The sequence below is a fragment of the Corylus avellana genome, chromosome ca3 (assembly GCF_901000735.1).
Source record: "Corylus avellana chromosome ca3, CavTom2PMs-1.0".
In the NCBI taxonomy this organism is placed as follows: domain Eukaryota; kingdom Viridiplantae; phylum Streptophyta; class Magnoliopsida; order Fagales; family Betulaceae; genus Corylus; species Corylus avellana.
The window spans coordinates 12,928,904-12,951,487 of record NC_081543.1 but is presented as its reverse complement, the minus strand read 5'-3'; the positions used below and the strand labels follow the sequence as shown (position 1 = coordinate 12,951,487).

Genomic DNA, 22,584 nt, shown 5'->3' with positions numbered 1-22,584 from the left:
AAAATGGCATGGCTTTTGTTGGGTTAATTGTTTGGGTGAAAATATGTGATGTGGCAATCAAATTTGCCTCTCATATATAATATGATGATCGTATTTACTTTTCTACCCGAACATGCCATAATAAATCGTTATGTGATTAATTATTTAGAGAAATATTGGTTAATTATGTTGCCATTTAACATTTAAGAGAGTCATCGGTATCATAATTCATCACGGTTTGTGCATGGGCTATGCTCGATTGTGTGGACGATAGTGATACCATTAGAAAAGTGTAATACCTTCATTACTTTAATTAAAAACTCAATAGAAAATGACCCCTACTTTTAAAATATACAAGTGTATGTGCATCACAAGAAAACGATATAATTGCTCTTCAATCATATATATATATATATATATATATATATATATATGTGTGTGTGTGTGTATGTGTGTACGTGTGTGCACTTAAAGAATATCATTTTCGTAACGTAAGTCTTGAAAACTTAATAATTAGTTGAATTTCATTAATTAATAATTTTTTTTGTCTACCCTAATGTTCATCATTAAGTGCTATATTATCCAAGATCAAATTGTAAACTCCTTTACTAATGGTTTGTTTGAGAGTGCGTTTGAGGGGTATAAAAGTGTGTTTAAGAAAAAATACTTATTTGGTAAAAAAAATTGAAAACACTTTTAAAGATCTAAAAAGCCTAAAATAGCCAAAAAGCGTTTTTTTTTTTTTTTTTTTTAACTTAAAAGCTCTATTTCTCATACGCAATTCCTAACAAACTCTAAGGGCTTGTTTCAGATTGCGTTTGAAGGGCCTAAAAGTGCTTTTAACACTCAAAAAGTTTGTTCGAAGAAAAAGTACTCATTTGGTATAAAAATTAGTTTTTAAGAGTACAAAAAACTTAAAAATGGCCAAAAAACACTTTTAACAAAAATTTAAAAATTAAGTTTTTGCCCCAAAGTTCTTTTTGACTTAAATACTTTATTTTTCAAACGCAATTTCAAACAGGATCTAAATTTGGGATGAATTTGAGGTATAGGACAAACTGAATGCTTCCCAGGAAAATTGATAATGAGTGCTGCTAGGGAGGGCGGAAAATTCAAGCCTAAGTCAAAAAGTTAAAATGGGCTTTATTAGTTTTATAAAATAATAAAATAATTTTTTATTTTAAAATTTTAAAATGACTTTTTTAGGTTTTTGAGCTGTAAAATTATTAATCAATTTTTTCATGTTCAAGTTTTGTTAATATATTAGTCTCAATACATAATATACTAATTTATGAGTAATACTAATGTTAGGAACCATCTTTTTATCTTCTTAAAGTTGATTTGGCTTTTAAAATCACTACTAAATTTTAGATGAATGTACTTAAATTTTGATCTAATGGTAATTTTAAAAGCCACATCAACTTTAAGAGAATAAAAAATGATAAAAAAAAAAAAGCTTCCTAGCATTACTCCTAGTCTATTTTATCTTTTTTGTAAGATAAACGATTATAAGTATGATTTAATTAGTTGTGTAGGGATGCATGATTCTCTCTTAGCTCACAAAATTTAGCCTCGTGGTCTTATGAAAATCATGCAAAAAGATAATTTGGCCCAGAGAAAAAAGAAAAATGAGATTTAGGTGAAAGTCAATTTTTGAAAAACACAATCTAATGCAACGATGTTTGAACAAGTTGGTAGCATGTTCGAACACAGGTTTCACAATTTTTTAGTTAGTGGTGTTCGAACATGGTACGACTAGAGTTACAACCGAGACTCTCGGATCTATCCCAATCAATATCGTGTTCGAACATTCTTCAAGTGGCTTGTGATGAAGCTACTTTGTAGCTCTTGTGAAACACTTCCGTTAGAATTTTGTTCAAACGGTCGTTCGACCGAAACTCTCAGGTAGGTTTGTAAATCATTGTACTTCTTTCTTGTTCAAACTTGATGCGAGTTCTAACGAGCTTGAATTTCTAAAGTATGAAAACCTTTGTTTGAACCTTCTCCGTCTAAGACTGCAACCGAAACTCTTTGATCTAAATTATATTAAAATGCTTGAAAACCACATTCGAAAGGCTATCAACTGGGCTCGTGAACGACAACGTCCCAATTTAACCACTAAACCTAAAATTATTTACAACTTAGTTTTGACATTGAATTAGCCAACATAAAACCTATAAAACCTAAACAAATGTAATTGTAATAATAATAAAAATAATAAGGAAAAAATATTCTTAATGAAATACTAGAAACATCAGTATCATAATTTTTTCCCCCTAAAACGACGGATTCAATAAAATAAGCTAAACCCAAGACTGATCACCTAACTAGGACAAAACCTATACTGAATTTTGGTCAAAATCCATCACGTCCGGTTCATGGAACTATCAAACAACCACAACTTTTAAATTAACAACAGGTTTTGATTGGTACGAGAGGAATGAATCATTCTTAGCTATCTAATTCAATCAATGAGGATCAACAGTTGGTCTTGAGATGCAATGTGTCATATCTTGTTATTTAACTTATTCATCAACTTCTTGATTTGGTATATCTTATATTAATTGGCAAGAAAATGGGTTCTACTCTAGTTGATCTATTCTTCTCATTACCCTCAATCTTCTACCAAATATTGGAGTATTGGATTGTGGTTTTTATTAGAATATTAATTAAATGATTAAAGTTATTATTTTCTGTTGGTTTAAGCTTTTGAGATAAGTAGTGTAATAATGTAATTTAACAAGTATCATAGCAGATGTCCTCATTTTGATCGTGCCGTTGTAATTCACCTCTCATTTCAATTATAGATTCTCCAACTCTTATAATGTTGTTTAAAAAAAAAAAAAACGTGTTTCTCACATGATAAGAGATATATGACAATTATATAAACTTAGTTAAAGGAATTCTCTTTAACTTAATTTGGAAGAAAACTCTTTTCTTCAATTGAATATTTCACATTTTGTGTCTCGCTTACTAAATGAGAGTTTGAGCCTACATAGGAGGAAAAATGTTAGAATATTAATTAAATAATTAAATTTATTATTTTTATTGAGCATGAATTTTTAGAATAACAAGTGATTTGATAGTTCTGATTTGTAAAATTGTACTCAAATTTTCACCATCTGCCTTTTGGAGATTAATGGTTTTTCTTCCATATATGGTAAGTTCAGATTCAACCCCTAGCCTACTACAAAAGTTCCAAGTAAAAAATTTTTTTTTTTTTTTGCTACAACATAATGGTTCAAAATAAGAAAGATGAATGTATTCATGGCATATTCAATCCCTAAATTCCAAAAAGAAATGGAGGCTGCGTGATTTAGCGTCAAACCACACTATAATCGGATCAATTAGCAATGATCAAATATAGAGTTAACCGAATCCCATCCCATATCTATACAATCTAATCCAATTATCCAAGACACATTCTTTCTAATTTGTCTTGAATATTTGGTATATATGTAGCATCAAAAAGCAGCCAACCCATGCTCTCTTTTCTTCTTTTCTTTGTTATTTTTCCTTGTATTTGGTCAGAAGGGCAATCATATAGGTAATTTGGTCATAACAAGCATCCATTTTGTGTATGTCGCCTTCTACATGATGACGAAAGCCATGTAATGTATTTAGCCAATAAAACAATGCCTTATCAAGAGTACAAATTGAGAAGGGAAACAAATCTTGACAACTATGGCAGTTTACCGTGTTGGTTTGAGCACTAATGAGCTTTTTGGTCTTTCATCAAGTCATTGATCAACTTGAAAGATAATTCTTTCACTATAGCCAATAATGATTGATGGGAAAATATTGTGATATGTGTCAATAGTCGGTTAATCCTATTAAACATGAACCACATGGGATTTATTTTTCTACCAAAATTTTTTCTTCTATCTTGAATTTTAATAATTAACACTTTTTTTCTGTGTTTTTAAAGCAAAAATATATGTGATAGCCAATTTTTTTGTGAGTTTATTAGTGGAAGTTCAATTTGTCATAGGATCATCCTTGTTCTAAGAGTTATTTCATTTCTGAGTATTGCTACTTAATATACTGTTATATAACTGTCAAACAATTGGAATGATGTGAGTGAAAATCTATCTTTGGATCAATAAGGACGTGTAAAAAATATATATATCAAGGTTTGATTTATACTGTCACATTATCACAGTCATATGATAGTTATATAGTAGTCTACTAAATAACACTTATCTTCCGTCAAATATGTGAAAATTGGTTAATGAGTTTGTCTCTCTATCCTACTACTTACCAACCAACGGAAGAAATTATATATTCAATCTATTTTATAACATTTTTTGTTTTACAATTATTGATTGTTAACATTTGAATCTAAATTAAAATTTAAATTTAAATTTGAGACACTTTATATTGATTATTTATAGGTAACAGCTAGATACTAAACCCAAAATATTAAAATCAAGATCGACACCATCTTGTCAGAACCCTTGTACATAGGGCAAAGTTTTCTCCCAAACTAATATCGGTCTAAAGTATATGATTTACAAATGCATTTTGAATAGAACATCTTTTAAGGATAAAAGTCAATTTAATAGATTGAATTTGAAAAAATTATTTCAATATAATTTGTAAGAAAATTCTGTTTAGTGTACATGTCTCAATACCTTTTTTTTTTTTCTTTTTTTTTTTTTAATAAATTGATAAAGTAATCTTTTATGTTGTAAACCTAACAAAGCATTGTTGAAATGTGAAACCCTTCCTAAATGAGATGAGAAATAAAAAACCATTAGTCCATTAATGAGTACCAAATTGTATTAGGTTTGACAACCAATTTGCCCCATTTCTTCCTACATCTGAAGTCAGTCCCATTAATAATACCAAACTCAATTAGGTTTTGACAACCAATTTGCCCTATTGCTTCCAAATTCTCAACTCCATGAACTTTCCACTTGCATTTTAGCTTTAATTTAATCTTAAAAGTTAATTACTAAATCAAGTTCTTGTGGGTTAACAATAGGATCATTTATTCCCCATTTTCTTTAGTAGTGACACCCCCCCCCCCAAAAAAAAGGCTTGGTTCTTAAACTCTTCATTTTCTATTTTTTAAAACAAAAATATTAACAAACAATTCAAAACATAAAGCACCTTAAAAAAACTCGTAAAAATACAATTTTTATCTTATGACACAACAAAACATTTATTTAAGAAAACCACACCAATATTCTACTTTTATCTCAGGGTTTAGTAGCATTACCTTTTTTTCACAATAAATAAAAAATAATTCTAAGCTTAATCAGTGGAGCTCATTTTTATTTAATTATTTATTTATTCTGAGATTATCAATTGAGCTCAAATATAGAGACAAAACAAGCTCCGTAGGATGTGGATATTAGGTGATATTTGGGAGAGCATTGATTAAAATCCAAAATAAACAATTGGACAGGTTTGGACTTTGGATTAGGACAAGGGACAGTACACCTCAAAGTATGTGAACTAAACAAACCATAGAATGAGTAATAATAATGTGGGTCTAAATCTAATTAACAACTTAAAAAAATAATGGAAAATGGTGTGCCCTAAACACAACTAAAACAAATCATTAGTGTTAAATAAACATGTTAATCGCTTGTCATCGATGACCTCAAAAAGCATACTCAATTTTTTAATCCAATAAGAAAATTGAAAAAAAAGAAATAATGATAAGACCAAAGAGAGCATGAAAATGAAAGGAAATAAAAAGGAAAGAAAGAGGTGGGTTCCTTGCACCCAACGGATCTCTTACAATGTGGTTTGGGTTCGGTTGTAGGTTCAGGTTCGGAGCTAGGTTTGGCTGTAGACTTTGTGAAGATAAGAACGACCCTTCTCTCTCTCTCCACTTTCTCACATTGTAAACACCATCGACCACTCTCTACAAGAACTCCTTCGCTCTCTGCCTCCTCACTAGCTCTCAAGAACCTCTTCTCTCTATCTCTCTCGCTTGCTTTCTCGCTCTTTAAGAACTAACGGTGACACTCTCTGAATTTCGCTCCTTTTTTCTCTGTGTTTGCGCATTTTGAGAAAGACAGAAAGATTCAAGAAACAAACAGAGCACCTCTGTTTTTTTTCAAGCTGGCGATCGAAAATCAAGAAACCGCTGTCCGGGAAATCAAACCCAAGAACCGGAGGATCATGGTATAAAACCTTGTTGGCTTGTTCTATTGTTTTTTTTTTCTCTTCTTTTCTTTCTTTTTCTTCTGGCTCAGCTGAATGTGCTTAGTTTTTCTTGAATTTGGTACTGATAAATCTCATCTTTCTATTCAAGATTTCTACTTCTTGAATAGGTGAATTATTCTACAACCACTGTCTTCTACTTTCTTTCACTTTTTCTTGGAATCTTTTTTTTTCTTCTCGGTCTGGTCAATGCGCTCTGTTTTTTCTTGAATTGGGTGCGGGTGGATTTTAGTTTGTATTCAAGATTTCTACTCCAACGATTTCCGCTTTCTGGGTTTTGTACTTCTTGGGGTTTTCTTGGTTTTTTGTTTTACTTTGGTCTTTCTCTTCTGGGTCTGGTGAATGTGCTCTGTTTTCTTGAATTGGGTATCTATGGATTTTTGTTCCTTATTCAAGATTGTTACTCCTATGATTGTTTCTATCTGTGTCTGCGTGTAATACTTGGTTTTCTTCTCTAACATGTTGGTTTTTTTGATAGGGTGCTGGAGGCCCTGATGACGAGGACAACAGGTGGCCGCCGTGGCTGAAGCCTTTGCTCAAAGAGAGCTTCTTTGTTCAATGCAAGTTACACGCGGATTCCCACAAGAGTGAATGCAACATGTACTGCTTGGATTGCATGAACGGTGCTCTCTGCTCTCTCTGCCTCGCCTACCACAAGGACCACCATGCTATTCAGGTAAAATTTGTAGCTTCTTAATTCATAGATTTAGCATCCTATTTTGGTATCTGGGTTCCGTTCATTGTTGTCAAATTTCTTGATGCCATATTTGGGTCCTGTTCTTTGAATGATTCTTTTTCAAAGTTCAGTCTTTTCCTTTCTCGGAACTACAGGTTCCCCTGTTTCAATTCCTTTTTGGGGGAATTTTTAGCTTTTGAATTACCCAGCCTTTTTCCTTTCTTGAGTAAGTTTGATTATTTCTCCCCATTAAATCTTCAAGATTTGCCTTCTTTCTGAGAAAAATGGGGGTCAAAGATAAAGTTTTCATCCTTTTTCATTTAAGCCTATGAAATTCGATTCGATTGTCTCAATTGGGTGAGCCTCTACTTTCCCAAGCCTTAAAATTTCCTGTTCTTGCATTTTCTCAGCATCCAAACAGATCAAATAACTGAGTAACTTCAAAAAGTTCCCATTTTTCATGCTCATGGGTCACAAATTTCACATGGGTCTTTCTTTGTTTTCCATTTTTGATCAGCCGAAAATCATGAATTTCTAATGGGTTTGCTGTATTTGGTGACACAGATAAGAAGGTCCTCATACCATGATGTGATAAGGGTCTCAGAGATTCAGAAAGTTTTGGACATCACTGGGGTCCAGACCTACGTTATCAACAGCGCCAGAGTCGTCTTCTTGAACGAGCGCCCTCAGCCTAGGCCCGGCAAAGGCGTCACCAACACCTGTGAGGTCTGCGAGCGCAGCCTCCTTGACTCTTTCCGCTTCTGCTCTCTCGGTTGCAAGGTATTTACTTTACCGTCACAATGTCCCCCATCCCTTCAATTTTTTCCACTATTTCTCACACCGTTTGGCCGGTAAGAAACGGTCGGGAAAGTAAATGGGAAAAAAAAGATTATCAGGAAAAAAGTAAATGTTAGCAAACCGTCACAATGTTGTGTTTTCTTACGATTGGTTGAAATGGGTTGACTTTTGACTTTGCATTGGCCTTGGTTGCTAAGATAATGTGAACCACAAGAATTAAACAGGCTTTTGTAGGTGTGGTTCATCGCAATTTCCCTGTCAATTCTCTGTGGTTACCACATTTTCCAACTACTTTTTGCAATTTTGTAATTAGCCCTTGTCTGTGTATTTTTGTTGGGTGTTATTAATGTTATAATTCTTAGTTGCAGATTGTTGGGACATCTAAGACTTTCCAGAAGAGAAAGAAGCACTCGGCGGCTCTGGCGTCAGACTCAGAGGAATCCCATTCCAGCAGCAGCCATCATGGCCAAGGGAAGAGAAAATTCCAGAGCTTCACTCCCCAGACGCCGCCTCCTACCATCAATTACCGGACGGCGAGGCGTAGAAAGGGAATCCCACACCGTGCCCCAATGGGAGTAATCATGGGATACTAAGCACTAAATAATTTCTTCTAATTACTCTACTACTGGAGGCACATATCATCATCCTCTGTGCCCCTCTCCAATGGCCGCAGTCTTTTTAGCCTCGTAAAAGGCTGGCGTTGGATTTAGTATTCTGTACATAGAAGCAATAGAAGTGAACAAGCTGGTAATTGTGAAAAAATAAAGGCAAAATGTGGACGGTGGAGTCAGTGGAGGACTTTTTTAGATGAAGAATACTCTCTCTATATATAATATATAAGTCTATAGGGGTTGGTTTTTTTAGGTGATTATACATAAGTTTTGGGGCTTTTGTTTTAATTGTAAATGTGCTTGGGGTTTTAGAGAGGTAGGGAAATGGGAACTGGGAAGCAATTAGCAATGTTGTACTCAGACTCTCAAGTCTTGAAAAATAGGGGAATGTCTATATAAGGAAAATGAATAAATAGATTTTTGTTTTATATGTTTGAGAATCCAACTTGCACAAATTTCTATTTTAGGAAAGATTTTTTTTTTTTTTTTTTTTGGTTAAGCCTTCGCTTGCCGTGGGTGGTGAACTTCCAATCTGGTGGGTCCCGTGGTGGCCGTCTCGTGTGGGATGGGTGTTAAAGGTGGGCTGTCCGATTTTACATGTGTCGGATTCCCATTGGTTGTTGGAAAGCGAGGCGTCTTGGTTCTCGGAATCATAAAGTAGGTCAGCCGCCCTCCGCAAGGTGGGCTGGATATTTTCTATTTTTTTTTTTTTTTCTTGCATTTCTCATGAGTCAGAAAGGCGGTTCCTTAGCGAATGGGATTTCGTACGGGTGGGACCCTTGGCATGGGTCAATCATGGCCGTGGATTGGTCCGTGGGGCAGTCATGAATGATAATTGATTCTTGATCCTTTGTGGGCGATTATGGGAGGGCCGGAAGAACAGCGTGTGGTCGACATTAAAAGTTTTGTTGGTCTTTAACGCGCAAACAACGGCTATTATAAGGCAAAAACCCACTATTTCTCACACTTTTTTCTTTTGGTTAAGGGAATCTTATTCCCAATGAAACATATAATTTTTTTTTTTTTTTTTTTTTTTGGGTTTATATTATGAATTTTCAAGAAGAATGTGGTCTCAAATCCCTACATTTGTCATTTTGAACATTTCACTCTTTGGACGATTTTCTTCATACACAAGTGGTCATATTTTGTTAGTCATTTTGAGTTCGTTTTATAAAACTTTTAAGAGGGTGTTTTTTGCTTTTTTATTAGAAAAATATTATGATTATTATTTTTTTTTTTATCAAAAATTAAGTACCAAAATAATGTGGAATTTATTCATTGATTATGATGTAACATAAAGTTGAGAGTACTTTTATAGAGTGTTGAATCATTTGTTTTAAGAATTGAGATCCACGTACAATTAACTACCCAACTAATATGAGATAACATATATGGGACCCACAGGCTGTTGTTTACATTGCTTGGGCAGCTAACTGCTATAAATTTTAATCCCCTTGTTAACTGTCCTAAAAAACATTGTCAAATGATGAACAAAACAATCTAAAACACAAAAGCTGTTTTTATCTTAACCTCATATCACAATACTCTTTTCAACTAAAAAAAATTAAAAATAAATAAATAAATAAAGTCCAAAAACCCATTAACAAACAATAGTGTGCAAGATATGGGGGGTGAAAGAAGAATCTTAGGAGTTATATAATGTGGTCATGTAGGATATCAAAGAAAGTTTAGATTGGTGTGTATGTGTTGTGAAGGTTGTTGGAAATGACATGTCCTCCTATTTAGTATAAAACGACATGCTTTTATTTTGGTGCATCACTCTTGACTTTGTAATGAAGACCGAGGAGGGCGGAAAGATTTGTGTGATCTCTTTACCTTGTTCGTGTGGGTCATCCTCACTCCGTATCATGCCTTAAACGTGTCTCACAATTTCGACAGGATATTAATCGCTTTTTCTAGAAGACAGACCCATTCAGCAATAAAAAGCCTAGTCAATTTCAAACTTCTATACACTCAGCTTAAAACCTTTACCCACCTCTTTAATGTTTCCAAGTACTATACTATTATACTATATCTGATTATTTTCCTTAACTCCTTATTCAATTGTATTTTCTCGTTATATTTATAATTTACGTAGGAAAAAATATTCTTTGTTAAAAAATATATATATATAGGGTTGGTTTATATTAGAATATTAATTAAACAATTAAATTCATAATTTTTCATCCTTTTTCTTGGGCCTATAACCAAAAGCCCATCTCACCTATGTATCAACACATCTGCCTGAGTTCACCAAATCTTTAATCCTCAAAATCCACTCTCCTCACCACTTAGTCAATTGCCATGATAACCTCCTGATTTCCAAACATAAAGCAAGAGACAAGATGAAAAATGGGAGAATGTGGGACAAGTCACTTCGGGAATGGTCATTTGTGGAATAATCCGCGATAAACAGTTAAGACATCATTATTATAAATAGAGAAGGTAAATCATATTTAATGATATTTTCGTCTCCTTGCCTGTTTCTTTTCCTCTTCATTTAGGATAAGGAATGATTTGACAATGTACTACAATTCGTGAACTATTAGGAATCCTATGACATCTTGGAGATCAAAAAAAAAAAAAAGAAAAAAACCAAAGAGAAGCAAGTAACACATGTGAAGTGTGAACGAAATTAGGTTGCCATGGCCCGTGACAAGTGCATTGTGCATTATGGTCTGAACTCTCTCAGGTGTTTCACCTTTACAAATTACAGAATATTATTGTTTTTGCTTTTGTCTCTCTCTCTCGAACACACACAAATAATGAGTCAATCCATTTTGGTTACTCTTGTTCTCGTCCTTTTACTGTCCATCTTTCTGATTCACCTTAATTTGACTAGTTTTTTTGTTTCCTCTACATTGTTCCACAGAACGACGCGTTTTGCCCTTTCTCTTTCTCCTTCAATTTTTACCACTCCTTTCTCTTGGTAATTTCCTTTTTTTTTTTTTTACAAGAATAATATCCCATTTTGTTGCCCAATATTTACAAAACAAAACCTTTGAACATACTTTCTTTAGCCCCCACTTTGCCTTAACAAAAAGCGTACAATTGAGAGTCCTAAAAACGATTGTCATAAGGCCTTGTTCTATTTCGCTTTTAAAAAGGATAAAGGGTCGTTTTATTAGGCCACGCTTTTTTTTTTAAGCAAAAAATAGTAAATTACTTAAAATTATTTGTTTCTTTACTTCACAATCATAACTAAGAAGCAAAAAGTATCTTCTAAAAAGTATAGTAAAAAAAACCTATAGCTGCGTTTGTTTGTCTTGGTTTGTGTTTTTGAGATATATATATACATTAACATATAACAAAAAAAGTAATATAATTAGTATGACTTATTATATAATTTAATGATTAGACAATAAAAATTAATCATTAAATCAGTACTTATTAAAAATAAATGGTAGACTTTCACTGTTACATAACATTACTCATAACAAAAAACACAAAACACTATTAAAACATAAAGACGACTCAACCTCTGCAACCACAATATGACAAATGGACTGCTTCTTCATCGTAATTTGAGAAGAAAATAATGGTATACATCACTCCATTATTCTTTTGTCTCTCATCTCTCCAAGACTCCAAACCATATGTGATGACGTCAACCAACTAAAAACAAAATTTTCATGATACTATATAAGACCACGCCAAAGCTTTTACTATTGTTTATGAGTTTCTCTTGTTTGATTTATGACTCCATAGCGTAAGAGAGGCTCTTTGTTCTACTGATTTTTTATTTTTTTATTCTGTTTCTTCCTCATTAAGAAAATAAAAAGACGAAAATGCCCGTGTGCCTCTCTCTCAAAGATCTAGGGCTGACACGTGGACTTTCCTTTGCCTTTTAATTTTTTTACCCGTACTAATACTATGTTATAGCACGTAACCCAACATGTCCAGGGGCCTTATTAGCGGTCCCTATTTTTCATAGTTAATGATTGTAGGTTGAAGAATAGTATGAAGCCACGTGTTTCTGAAAGCTAAAAGGTGTTCGCCGAGAACCGTCCAACACAGCGCCACTTGTGCTCCACGTGTAAGAATCGTAGATGGGCAGAACATTCTTGTAAGACTCAGAAGCCTAGTGGGGATGAATGTGATAGGGTGGGCCCACTTGTGGGCTACTGCTCCGAGAAACAAGCGGTACCTAAATTTTGTGGGACTTTTCCCAAAAAATAAAAGAAAAAGTGAGAGAAAAGTCGGGAAGTTTCAAGAAGATTTTTTGCCCTTGGAATGCCTTGGAACGTTTTAGTAGATATCTTTGAAGAAGATTTGATTACCTGCTAGAGGTTAAATTATAAATACTAATGAAAGTTTGGCGATTTAATTGCTTAGTAAAATTATTTATTTAATTAAAATTATTTAGTAAAAGTAATTAGGGACATAAATAAAACTTTCATAAGATTTTTTTCTAACCTAATCTATAAAATGGTTGTCTTAATTAACATAAAAACAATGCTATTTAGTAAATTTCGATACAGCTGCCAAATAATTATGATAATATGACAGTGAAAATTGACATTTGGATCAACAAGGGCTTGTAAAAATAAAAATCAATGGCTGATATTCACTACCACATCATTGTAGTTGTATGATAGTCGTATAAGAATCTACTAAATATTGTTTCTCTTAGTTACAAAGAATTACATGATTTTTAAATATAGTTATTTAAAAAGAATGTACTTCTCACATGCATAAAACATTATAATAGACTAGATGGAAGAAATCTTCCCACCTAAATTGGTGGAAATAATTGTCGGTTTATTTGTCACATAGTGGGCTTGTCTTAGTGTGGCCCTTGGTCATTTATCTCTATATCATCCGAAAATAAATGTTACGCGTATGATATTAATCTGAATCGACAATGGCGGAGGAAGGGGGACCAGTATAGGCCAAGCCTCCCCCCAGAAAAAAAAAAAAAAAAAAAAAAAATTATATTGTCAAATTTTTACTTTCAGTCCTTGGCCCCTATGAACAAAGTTTTCTAGACCTATCCAATAAATTTTTTTGGCCCCTATTCACTAATTATGTTGGCTTACTCAATAGATCTTTTGGCCCTTACCTAGAAGTTCTAGTTGTATAAAAAATTTGTAATCCATACCCAATAAATCTTTTGGTCCTTACCAATTTAAACCTAGAAGCTCTAATTGTATAAAAATTTTGGTCCTTATCCATTCAAACCTTGAAGCTCTAATTGTATTTAAATTTGGTAGTCCCTACCAATGTCGGCTACCACAAGCAAAAAAAGTCCGTCAATAGAAATGAGAAAGAAATAGATTAATATGACATAAATGTGGGTTGATGCGAGTAAAATGAGTTATGAATTTTTTATAAGTAAAAAATGAAGTTGTATGTAAATGTGAAAAAATAAGCTGACGTTTTTGGAAAAAAAAAAAAAAGTGGGTTGCCAAATGGGCATTCTAAAAAGTTTGTACATGGGATTTGATTTGATTTTTATTGGTATTTTATAAGAAATTATAGTTATTTAGTTGTTATTTAATTACTATTGTTATTTGATTGTAGACTGCAATATTTTTTTTTTTAATTTTTATTTGATATTTATAATCTAGGATAGTCTTTAGTTCATAAAAAATAACAACCAAAAGAAAAAATTGTAAAAGAAAAAAATCGTGAGTACCAAAAAAAAAAAAAAAAGAAAAGGTTTTAGTTTAGGCCCTTCCTATAGGACTTATTAGCTCCGTCAATCAAGACTTTCCAATTAAATTATGTAGATATACCACAACATTAACTTATTGTTATCAATTTGTAAACGAAACCATACCAACTATTTTGTCTCTCTCTCTCTCTCTCTCTTTCTCTTTCTTTTGTTTTTTTGTGATAAGATTGTAAATAAATTTCATGGTACTTATAACTTATTAGTTCGAGGATGTAAATGACAAATACTATAGGGAGGAAGTTGATGAACAATAATTATTTACCTTTTACGACAAAAAATACATATCGGGCATCATAAAGGCAAGTGGGTGAATCATAACTATTATTGCTGCTCTTTCATATATGGTACATACATTTGTCAATTTAAACTTTAATGTCTCAATATTGGACGACCAAGACTTTATTTGTTTTCAGTGGTTTTTTTTTTTTTTTTTCTATTATTATTTTAATTTGACAAAATGTTTTAATCTGAAAACTCTTTTATGTTCTGAAGAGTATTTTGTGTGTTTTATGTTGTTTGTTAATGTTTTTATTTTGAGAACTAAAAGTCCATGAAATTCACTTAATATATAATATATAATAATAATAAAAAAATCCATGAAACTTGGCTTTTTTATTGGTGTAGAAAACATGTAATATTTTTGTGAGGAGCACAAGAACAGGATTGTTTGTCAAAGATTCGAGTTTTGTGCTTTAACTTGTATGTGCACCTAAATAGTTTGGACACGTGGGTTTAGGTACGATATGAAGCTTGTGTCCAAAAGGGCAATATTGGATTCTGATTTCTTAAAGCTGAAAAAACCGCATGTAATATTACACCCTTGCTCACGCAGAACATGTGCCCTCTTTTATTTATGTCGCCCTATATTTTTGGCCAACTCATCATCATTGTCGCATCCGACTAACCTATTGCTATATGTGAAAGTGAAAGCACAAAGGTTTTTTTTTTTTTTTAGTCTAAGGATAAAAAAATTGAGTAACTATGAAAAACAGTCTACAACTTTTTGGCAATCTCCGGTGAAAGTCCAATGAACTCCAACAATAGTATGACAATGGTTAGGTGGAGGTTTGGCAGTTTGAGAATGATAAATTCGAGCTAGTAATAGTTTACAAAATTTAAAAATAATATTTTTTTCTTCAAAACTATATAAATTTTTTTGGTTTGACTATTATTTTCAAATCACTCTAAATACTGGAAAACATTTTTTAGAAAATATTTTACACTAAAACAAATGGAGCCTAACGTAGCTCAATTGGCTAGAAATTATGCCACATTAAATGAAAGCTAGAACCTGTTTGAGATTGCGTTTGAGAAATAGAGTTTTTAAGTCAAAAAGAGCTTTTGGGCAAAAGCTTCATTTTTTAAGCTTTTGCCAAAAATACATTTTTGTCATTTTAGGCTTTTTGGACCCTTAAAAATACTTTTAATTTTTTTACCAAATTAATACTTTTTTCTTCAAATGAACTTTTTGAGTAAAAGCACTTTTAGGTCTCTCAAACACAATCCCAAACAAACCCTTATAAGTTCAAAATTTTGAGTTTGATCAATTTTTTCTTTTCAATTCCAACTATTAAATTGACATGTGTCTAAAATATATGTAATTTGCACATTCACGTATACAAATACTAAGAATTCCCTCCTCTCTTTTTCTTTTTTATTATTAGCTAACAAAAAAAAAACTTCCAAAAATTTTGAATTATTCTGCATAATTTTGTTTAGATCACCCATTAGTGAGAAAAAGAAATTGGTATAGCAAATTGCGGAATACAAATTGAACATTATAATAAATAAACCAATAAATACCGAAAGCTTCATGACACGACGTTTTTACAAGCTAGAACATGCCAACATGGTAGTAAATTGAGGAAGACAGTAGACAACTTGCACTCCATTGATGAACCAGAGGTAAGCAAAAGACAAAAATGGGCCAGCCCTCAGTTAATTACTCCCTCTTAAAGTAAGATAAATGCGATAAAACATGGGCAGCAATAGTCAAATTGCGGTGCCATCTCGTCCATGCAGGAGAATTATCGGATGGTATATAAAATAACAAGGAAACAAAAAAATAGCCATATTTTGTTGCAGGTGGTGGTAGGCTAGTGGGATCACATAGGGCCTAAAAACAAGTGGGGTGGATGTGGATCTCACTCGACCATCTACTTTGCCTTGTCTTCATTAGCTTCTTTCTCCGGGTGCTTTTCCCATTACACTCCCCTTTCCCCACCCAAGATGACGTTCGCCTTCATTTCATTCACTATTCTCAATTTGTACCATTTTTTGGATGTATGCTCACCTCTTATAATTACACTTTAATAGATAAAAAGAGCGGTGATAAAAAGAGTGGTGAGATCTACCTATATATTCCCAGTAAATGGGTCACAGAACTCGCTCTCTTAAATTGCTTGAATTTCTGTGATACAAACTGACTCAATTCCCTAAACTATCTAGGATAGATAGGCCTCACAACCTGCTTTCTTAAGCTGTTTAAATTTCTGTAAGACAAGTGAGCTCAAAACCCTAAATTGTTTAGAACTGTTGGGGTTACCACATATCTGTTGTGGAATGAGCTTATGGTTGGTTTATAAATGTGAGAGAAAGTCTAACTTTTTGAGCTAACTTTTGGGGTTGAGAGAAGCTCAAGACCACCAACATTGGTATCAGAGCCCAAGTTTAACCAACAAATATCGACTCAATAATCTACTGGAGAAACTGGTTGTCTCTGCCTCCAACCCAAGGCTCGATGTGTGAGGAAGAAATTGTTGTGATTATCTCACATTAGTTGTGGGAGGTGCTGATGGTAGGTTTATAAATGTGAGGAAAAACCTAACCTTTTGAACTAGTTTTTGGGGTTGAAAGAGGTCCAACACCACCCAACAAAAACAAATGAGCCTCACAACCTACTGTTGTAGGCTGTTCAAATTTTTATGAGATAGGTAGACTTGACACCTTAAACGGTTTAGAGCAGATAAGCCGGTATCTAAAGTTGCTCAAGCAACCAAATTATAGTAGATCCTTATCTTTTTTATCATATAAAAATTCGGACAACCTAATTGTAATAAATCCTCGTTCTGCTTTGTTGACACACTGGTTCCCAGCAACAAATACCTAAATATGTAGTTTCAGGTGATAATAGAGGAATGGCCACCTTAGTCAAGTTGCTTACTAACCCATGATGTCATTATTTTACCAACTCTTAGATGATGACAGGTAAAGCAAAGAAAGCTTTAGCGGCTATCATGATTCATGCACACAAACACACCGAGCTGTTCATGATGCTAATGCTCACTCCATTGCAGGTCCCGCAGCAGAACAATGCTTAGCTGTCATTGGTCTATATTTTTGTCAGATTACCGACATTACCTAATTTCATATATCCAATGCCGCCATATCAATAATTCTCGTTGATTAATTTCTTTAAGTAAATGGTCATTTACATCACAGTACGTAGTTTCAACTCCTTTCTTTATTTACATCTCATTTTAATTTAAATATTTTAGGTGTTGATAAAAGAAAAAGAAACATTAGAGTACAATCATTTTTACTATAAATACTTATACACTATGATAGTTTTACTAGAATGATGCCATATTGATTTCTTGTTATTAAAGAATCTATATAATTAATTAATGATTACATTAAAATATATTATTCTAAGAGAATACATGGACTTCAATGGAGTGAATGGAAAAGACTGGAAGACTGCTGACTATGCGAAGACAAGCCCACTTGTTCCATGGTTCGGTCAGTTCTTGATTGGGTTTTTTTTTTTTTTTTTTTTTTTTTTTTGTCAAACCTTCATTTGACAAAGTAATCCAATACTTGTCTTTAAACCGAAATAAAAAATTGGTTGATTTAATTATTTGATTATTTTTAACTCATTTTTAAATGTGTTAGTTTAAATTCTTCTTTAATAAATGAGGTTAAAAAAAGCATTTATTAAAAAAGCATGTCAGAAATACATGTTAAAAAAAAAAAAAAAAAGTATTTCTGACATGCTAAAAGACACATTTTACTTTTAGAAGCCGATTTATAGGAAATTTACAAACCAGTATTTAATATTTAATCGAAATGAGATGTGAATGATAGAAACAATGTTTAAACTCAAGATTTTTTCTTGTTAAATCATTATTTTCTAAAAGATTAAGCCGATAGAAAATGGTTAACTTATCATTTAACTAATATTGTAATATTGTTTATCCTCAAATGTGCATAATTCTCCCGCTTACCCAAGATTCCAAGAAGAAACAATGTGTAGTTCTCCTGTCTAACAAACAAGAAGAAGTATCGATAAATTCCAAGGTTTACCAAGGAAAAAGCTCTAAATTAAAACTTGGGCAAAAGCTTCCTTAAAAAGGTTACTGATATTAACAAACAAAAAGCCTTGGAATTTAATTTCCCCCGACCAAATTTTTTTTTTTTTAAAAAAAAATTATTAAATTTTTTTACTTCAATCAAACAGATATCAGGTGGCCATCAACAGTTACATGGGCCTAGCAGCAGTTTGAGAGGGCCCACGAGAATGAAGGAACCCAATTCAGTGAGGATAAGAACTGGCGACTGCACTACTTGAGTTGTCGCTTTTAGAAGTTCTAATATGTGACGCAACCCACACTTCTTGTTGAATGGGATCCTATGTATTTTTATTAGATAATCTAAGATACACTCTATATATATATATAATCTAATCAAATTAGAAAATTATTCGAATAGAAAAAGATAAATAAATAAATGACTCGATCTTTTCAATATGGAAGCAAGTTGGACGGACTTCATCAAAAGCAAATCCAACGGCTGAAGAACTTTGTTTTTTCAAATTAATAATTGTCTGAAAGGTTCACTTCACAATGGATGGCTCACAATTTCTCTTTCATTTGATGTATCCATGGTTAGGCCAGGAGTGGAAATATTTGTAATCATTACCCGTTCATTTCTCTATATTTAATACTATTTACGACTCAACCAGGTGATTCGGATGGTAAGATTGGGACTATGCAGAGGGTGGGTGGCCATAGGATATTAGGATAGGGTCATCCGACTCATCCCTGGTAAGGGGTGGCCGGACCATCCTAAAAAAAAAATTTTAGGTTGTTTAGGCGCTTTCAAGTCTTTTATGAGGGTAGTTAACCGCTCTTTTGAGATGACTAATTATCCCTCAAGACAAGAGAATGGTTGGATCACTCCGTAATGCCAACCACCCCACTGACATTCTCAACCGTTCATAGGCGGTTCATCGGCAGTCATTTGACAAAGTAATCCGACTTGTCTTAGTGGCCGCTATGTAATTAACCAGTGTTTAGCAGTTAGTAATTTTAATAACCGCTAACCAATTTTTTTAAAAAAAAAAATTCAAAAACGATGGCGTTTTTATGGTAATACAGTAATATCATACTACATTCGACGTCGTTTTTCAGATTTTTATATATTTTTATATATATTTAAAATTTTAAACACAAAAAATGACTTTTATGTATTTTTATCTATTTACATATATAAATATAATATACTCCAATTATAATGGGAGGAAGTTGAGAAGGCAATTCATTAAACTATTTTATGATCAAAATTTAAAATTGATTACTCACACAAAAAAAAAAATTAAAATTAAAAGTAAATTGATAATATATATATATATATATATATATATATACGTGTTATTGTGTTAATATTGACTTTGTATGTTAGCTTTAAATTATGTGGGGGCTAATTTATGACCACATTTAAGCTGACATTGAAAGAAGGGCTTGGCCATAAATATTTAAACATTAAATATCCACATTATAGAATTTAAAATTATAATTACTAAATCGTTTTTACAGTTGAGTTTACAAAAAAAAAAAAAAAAAAAAATTAAAAGTCAAAACGCCATTAAGAATTAGTCACTTCCTAAACCAAAAAAAAAATCTTGAATGTTATAAAAGTCTATGGGCATTGCAATTATGTGAAGGAATTAGTTATGGTGCGGATTTATGGCCACATTTTAGCCGACCTGACAATACATTGTAGCAAGGACTTGGCCATCCCCTTAAGTCAACCTAGCCATTCCAAAAAGTCAACTTTTTCATTGATTGAACCATTTTGTTTGTGAGCCTTCAGATCAGTATGACAACAAGACTACTCACCTCTCCCCACCCAACTCACTGAACTTTGGTCCCCAATCAAAAATGGTGGCTGGCTCACTTGGACCACTTTTACCCCAATTTTTTTTTTTTTTTCAACCTTTTTTTTTTTTATAAAAAAAAAAAAATAAATTTAATCATCTCATTTAATATTCTAATATCTTTCTTCATGTATTGAATATGATAACACGGACAATAATCTTCTTTATTTTAAGTGAAATCGAGAGGATCCTATAATTCCTATTCCCGGTATTTCATATAGCACGTTGACTATTTTAATTGAAATGGGGGATAGATTGTAAAATCAAAGTTCAAGCTCAAAATCTCGCATGTTAAATCACTAATTATTCAAAATATTTATATAACAAAAATTTATAATTTTAATAATCCAATTAATACTATTTACTCAATTTTCACATTCTAGCTACATCAGAACTAGATCCTCTTCAGTTTATTTGAACGGGAGAGTATTCAGTTAGTTATATTTTAAGGGTATTTTTGTATTCTCAATATATAACTAAGTAGATATTCTCAAATTTATTTAAACCGAAAATAATCTTAATTTAGCTTCATGAGTGCAGATATTGCCACACATAATATAGCACAATAGTTTTTTAATTACGTCCCCCACACCAAGGGAGTTGAAGTAATTCATATATAATAATTCTCAAAGAGGCCTTTCAGCCATTACAATCTCCCTAATGCATAAAGGAACAGAATCTTCCCAGACATGAATTTCATTGAGAGTGAGTGCCAGCTTAGCTATTCTATGTGCCATCTCATTCGCAGCTCGCCTAACGTGGCAAACCTCCCATGAACAACAGCTTCGAAAAATGATCTTGGCATCTTCCATCAGGGAGTTGAAGTAATTAATTGCATTAAAATGTCTGGTTTTTTGGTAATAAGGGTGAGACTTTAAGGGCAAAGAGTAAGTTTTGGATAAGATTATCCAAAAGAAAACAAATATTCCAAATTTTGTGCGTCTATATCTTCCATATGTATGGAACCAGGGTTCCTTCTTGCCCATTGGTGGCGTGGTTGTGGAGCCATACGGATTGTGTCGCCCAAGGAAACAGATCTTGAAACAGGCACGCCAACATGTTTTCAAGTTTTTCTCTTTATTTTATTTTGTTGGATTTATCGGTGTATATATATCTAATGCCACGTGGTGGATATAAATATGTGTGTGTGATTAAATTCCTTAAGAAAAAAACTATGTCCGAAGAAACTTTGGACGAAATTAATCACATTGATACGGGCTAGTAATGAAAAGAGGTTTTGAGGTTGGTGCCTCGATGGTTTTAGTTTTGGGCCTACCATCCAATTGAAAGAAAATATGACTGCTTCGGCCATCATCCGAGTTGGGCTACCTTTTCGTTTCCCAAAAGCCCATCACACCCATTATATATATATTCTTTTTAGATGAAAAAAAAAAAAAAAAAAAAACCCTTTCACCCAGCTTTTAAATCGATTTTTAGGAGGGGAGAGGGTCGGTATATAATGGTGTAAATGACATTTTAATATTTAAAATGTTAAATACTTATACACCATTAGTAGGAGTAGAACTAGTATTTTGGGTTTGATAGTTTTCTTTTGAATTGAGTTAGAGGAATTTTTTCAACATATTCTATAAAAATGACATGTGTTTTCTATTGGTGAAAAATAAATGTTTTTTTTTTTTTAATTACAAGAATAAAGTTAGAATAAATTTTATTCAAAAAACATGTACTTCTCACATGCTATTTAAAAAACATGTATTTCTCATATGAAAAGTAAAACAAAAAAATAAAAAATGGAGGGATAAAAATTTGATTTTAAAAAAATTATAGGGATTTAAAAAAAAAAAAAAAAAACAAAAACAAAATTGGGACCAGCATGTAGTTCATCCCCTAACCATTAAATCTATGAAATTTAATCTGAACTATTACATAGATATTCTAAATTTCACTTAAAATGAAAGGAGTAATCCATATATAATCTAGGCTTTTACCAATCCTATATATGCGTCATCATCTAGGCTTCTTATTAAACTATTGCGAGAAGTTGTCTCTTTTTCTGAGCTCTCCCGGCGGGCCTTGGCCCAAAGAGCCCAATGACTATTCGACTATTGTATTTCCACTGAGCTCAATGACTATTGTGTTAGATCCAAAAAAATGTCACGTACGGAATGGGCCAAAATATCACCCGCACGCAAAACATTCCCTTACCTGTAAGAGCTTATTGGGCCTTCTCAAGTTTTGTTGGACTCTTGGGCTTTGTGGCCCCTTCCGGCTCTTGTAGGCTTTCGAGCCTCTCGGACCTCCTAGCCTCTTACGGCAAATGGCCGGCTATGAGGCTCTCTTGAGCATTTATTGGGTCTATTTCATTAAAGTAATGCTAAAAGTATGGTTTTTGTTCTCTTTTTATTCTCTAAAATTGATGTGTTTTTTAAAATTATTATTAGATTCAAGATAAATTATTATTGAATATTGATCAAATGGTAATTTTAAAGGCACATCACTTTTAGAAGATAAAAGAGGAACAAAAGTCTATTTCTAGCATTACTCT

At 32.7% G+C, this 22,584-nt stretch overlaps 1 protein-coding gene across 2 annotated transcripts; it reads left to right on the top strand.

The window, feature by feature from the left end:
• Positions 1-5,765: 5,765 nt before the first annotated feature.
• LOC132175885 (protein RGF1 INDUCIBLE TRANSCRIPTION FACTOR 1) lies at positions 5,766-8,674 on the top strand. Of its 2 annotated transcripts, none has more exons than XM_059587970.1 (4): positions 5,766-6,120; positions 6,638-6,835; positions 7,400-7,615; positions 7,996-8,674. In XM_059587970.1, exons 1-4 carry the CDS (start codon positions 6,118-6,120, stop codon positions 8,224-8,226), a joined length of 648 nt encoding a protein of 215 aa, XP_059443953.1. In that variant the 5' UTR covers positions 5,766-6,117; the 3' UTR covers positions 8,227-8,674. The 2 variants fall into 2 exon arrangements, with proteins under 2 accessions (XP_059443953.1, XP_059443954.1); XM_059587971.1 differs by having other exon boundaries at positions 5,779-6,120; positions 8,002-8,674.
• The last annotated feature ends 13,910 nt before the right edge of the window (positions 8,675-22,584 follow it).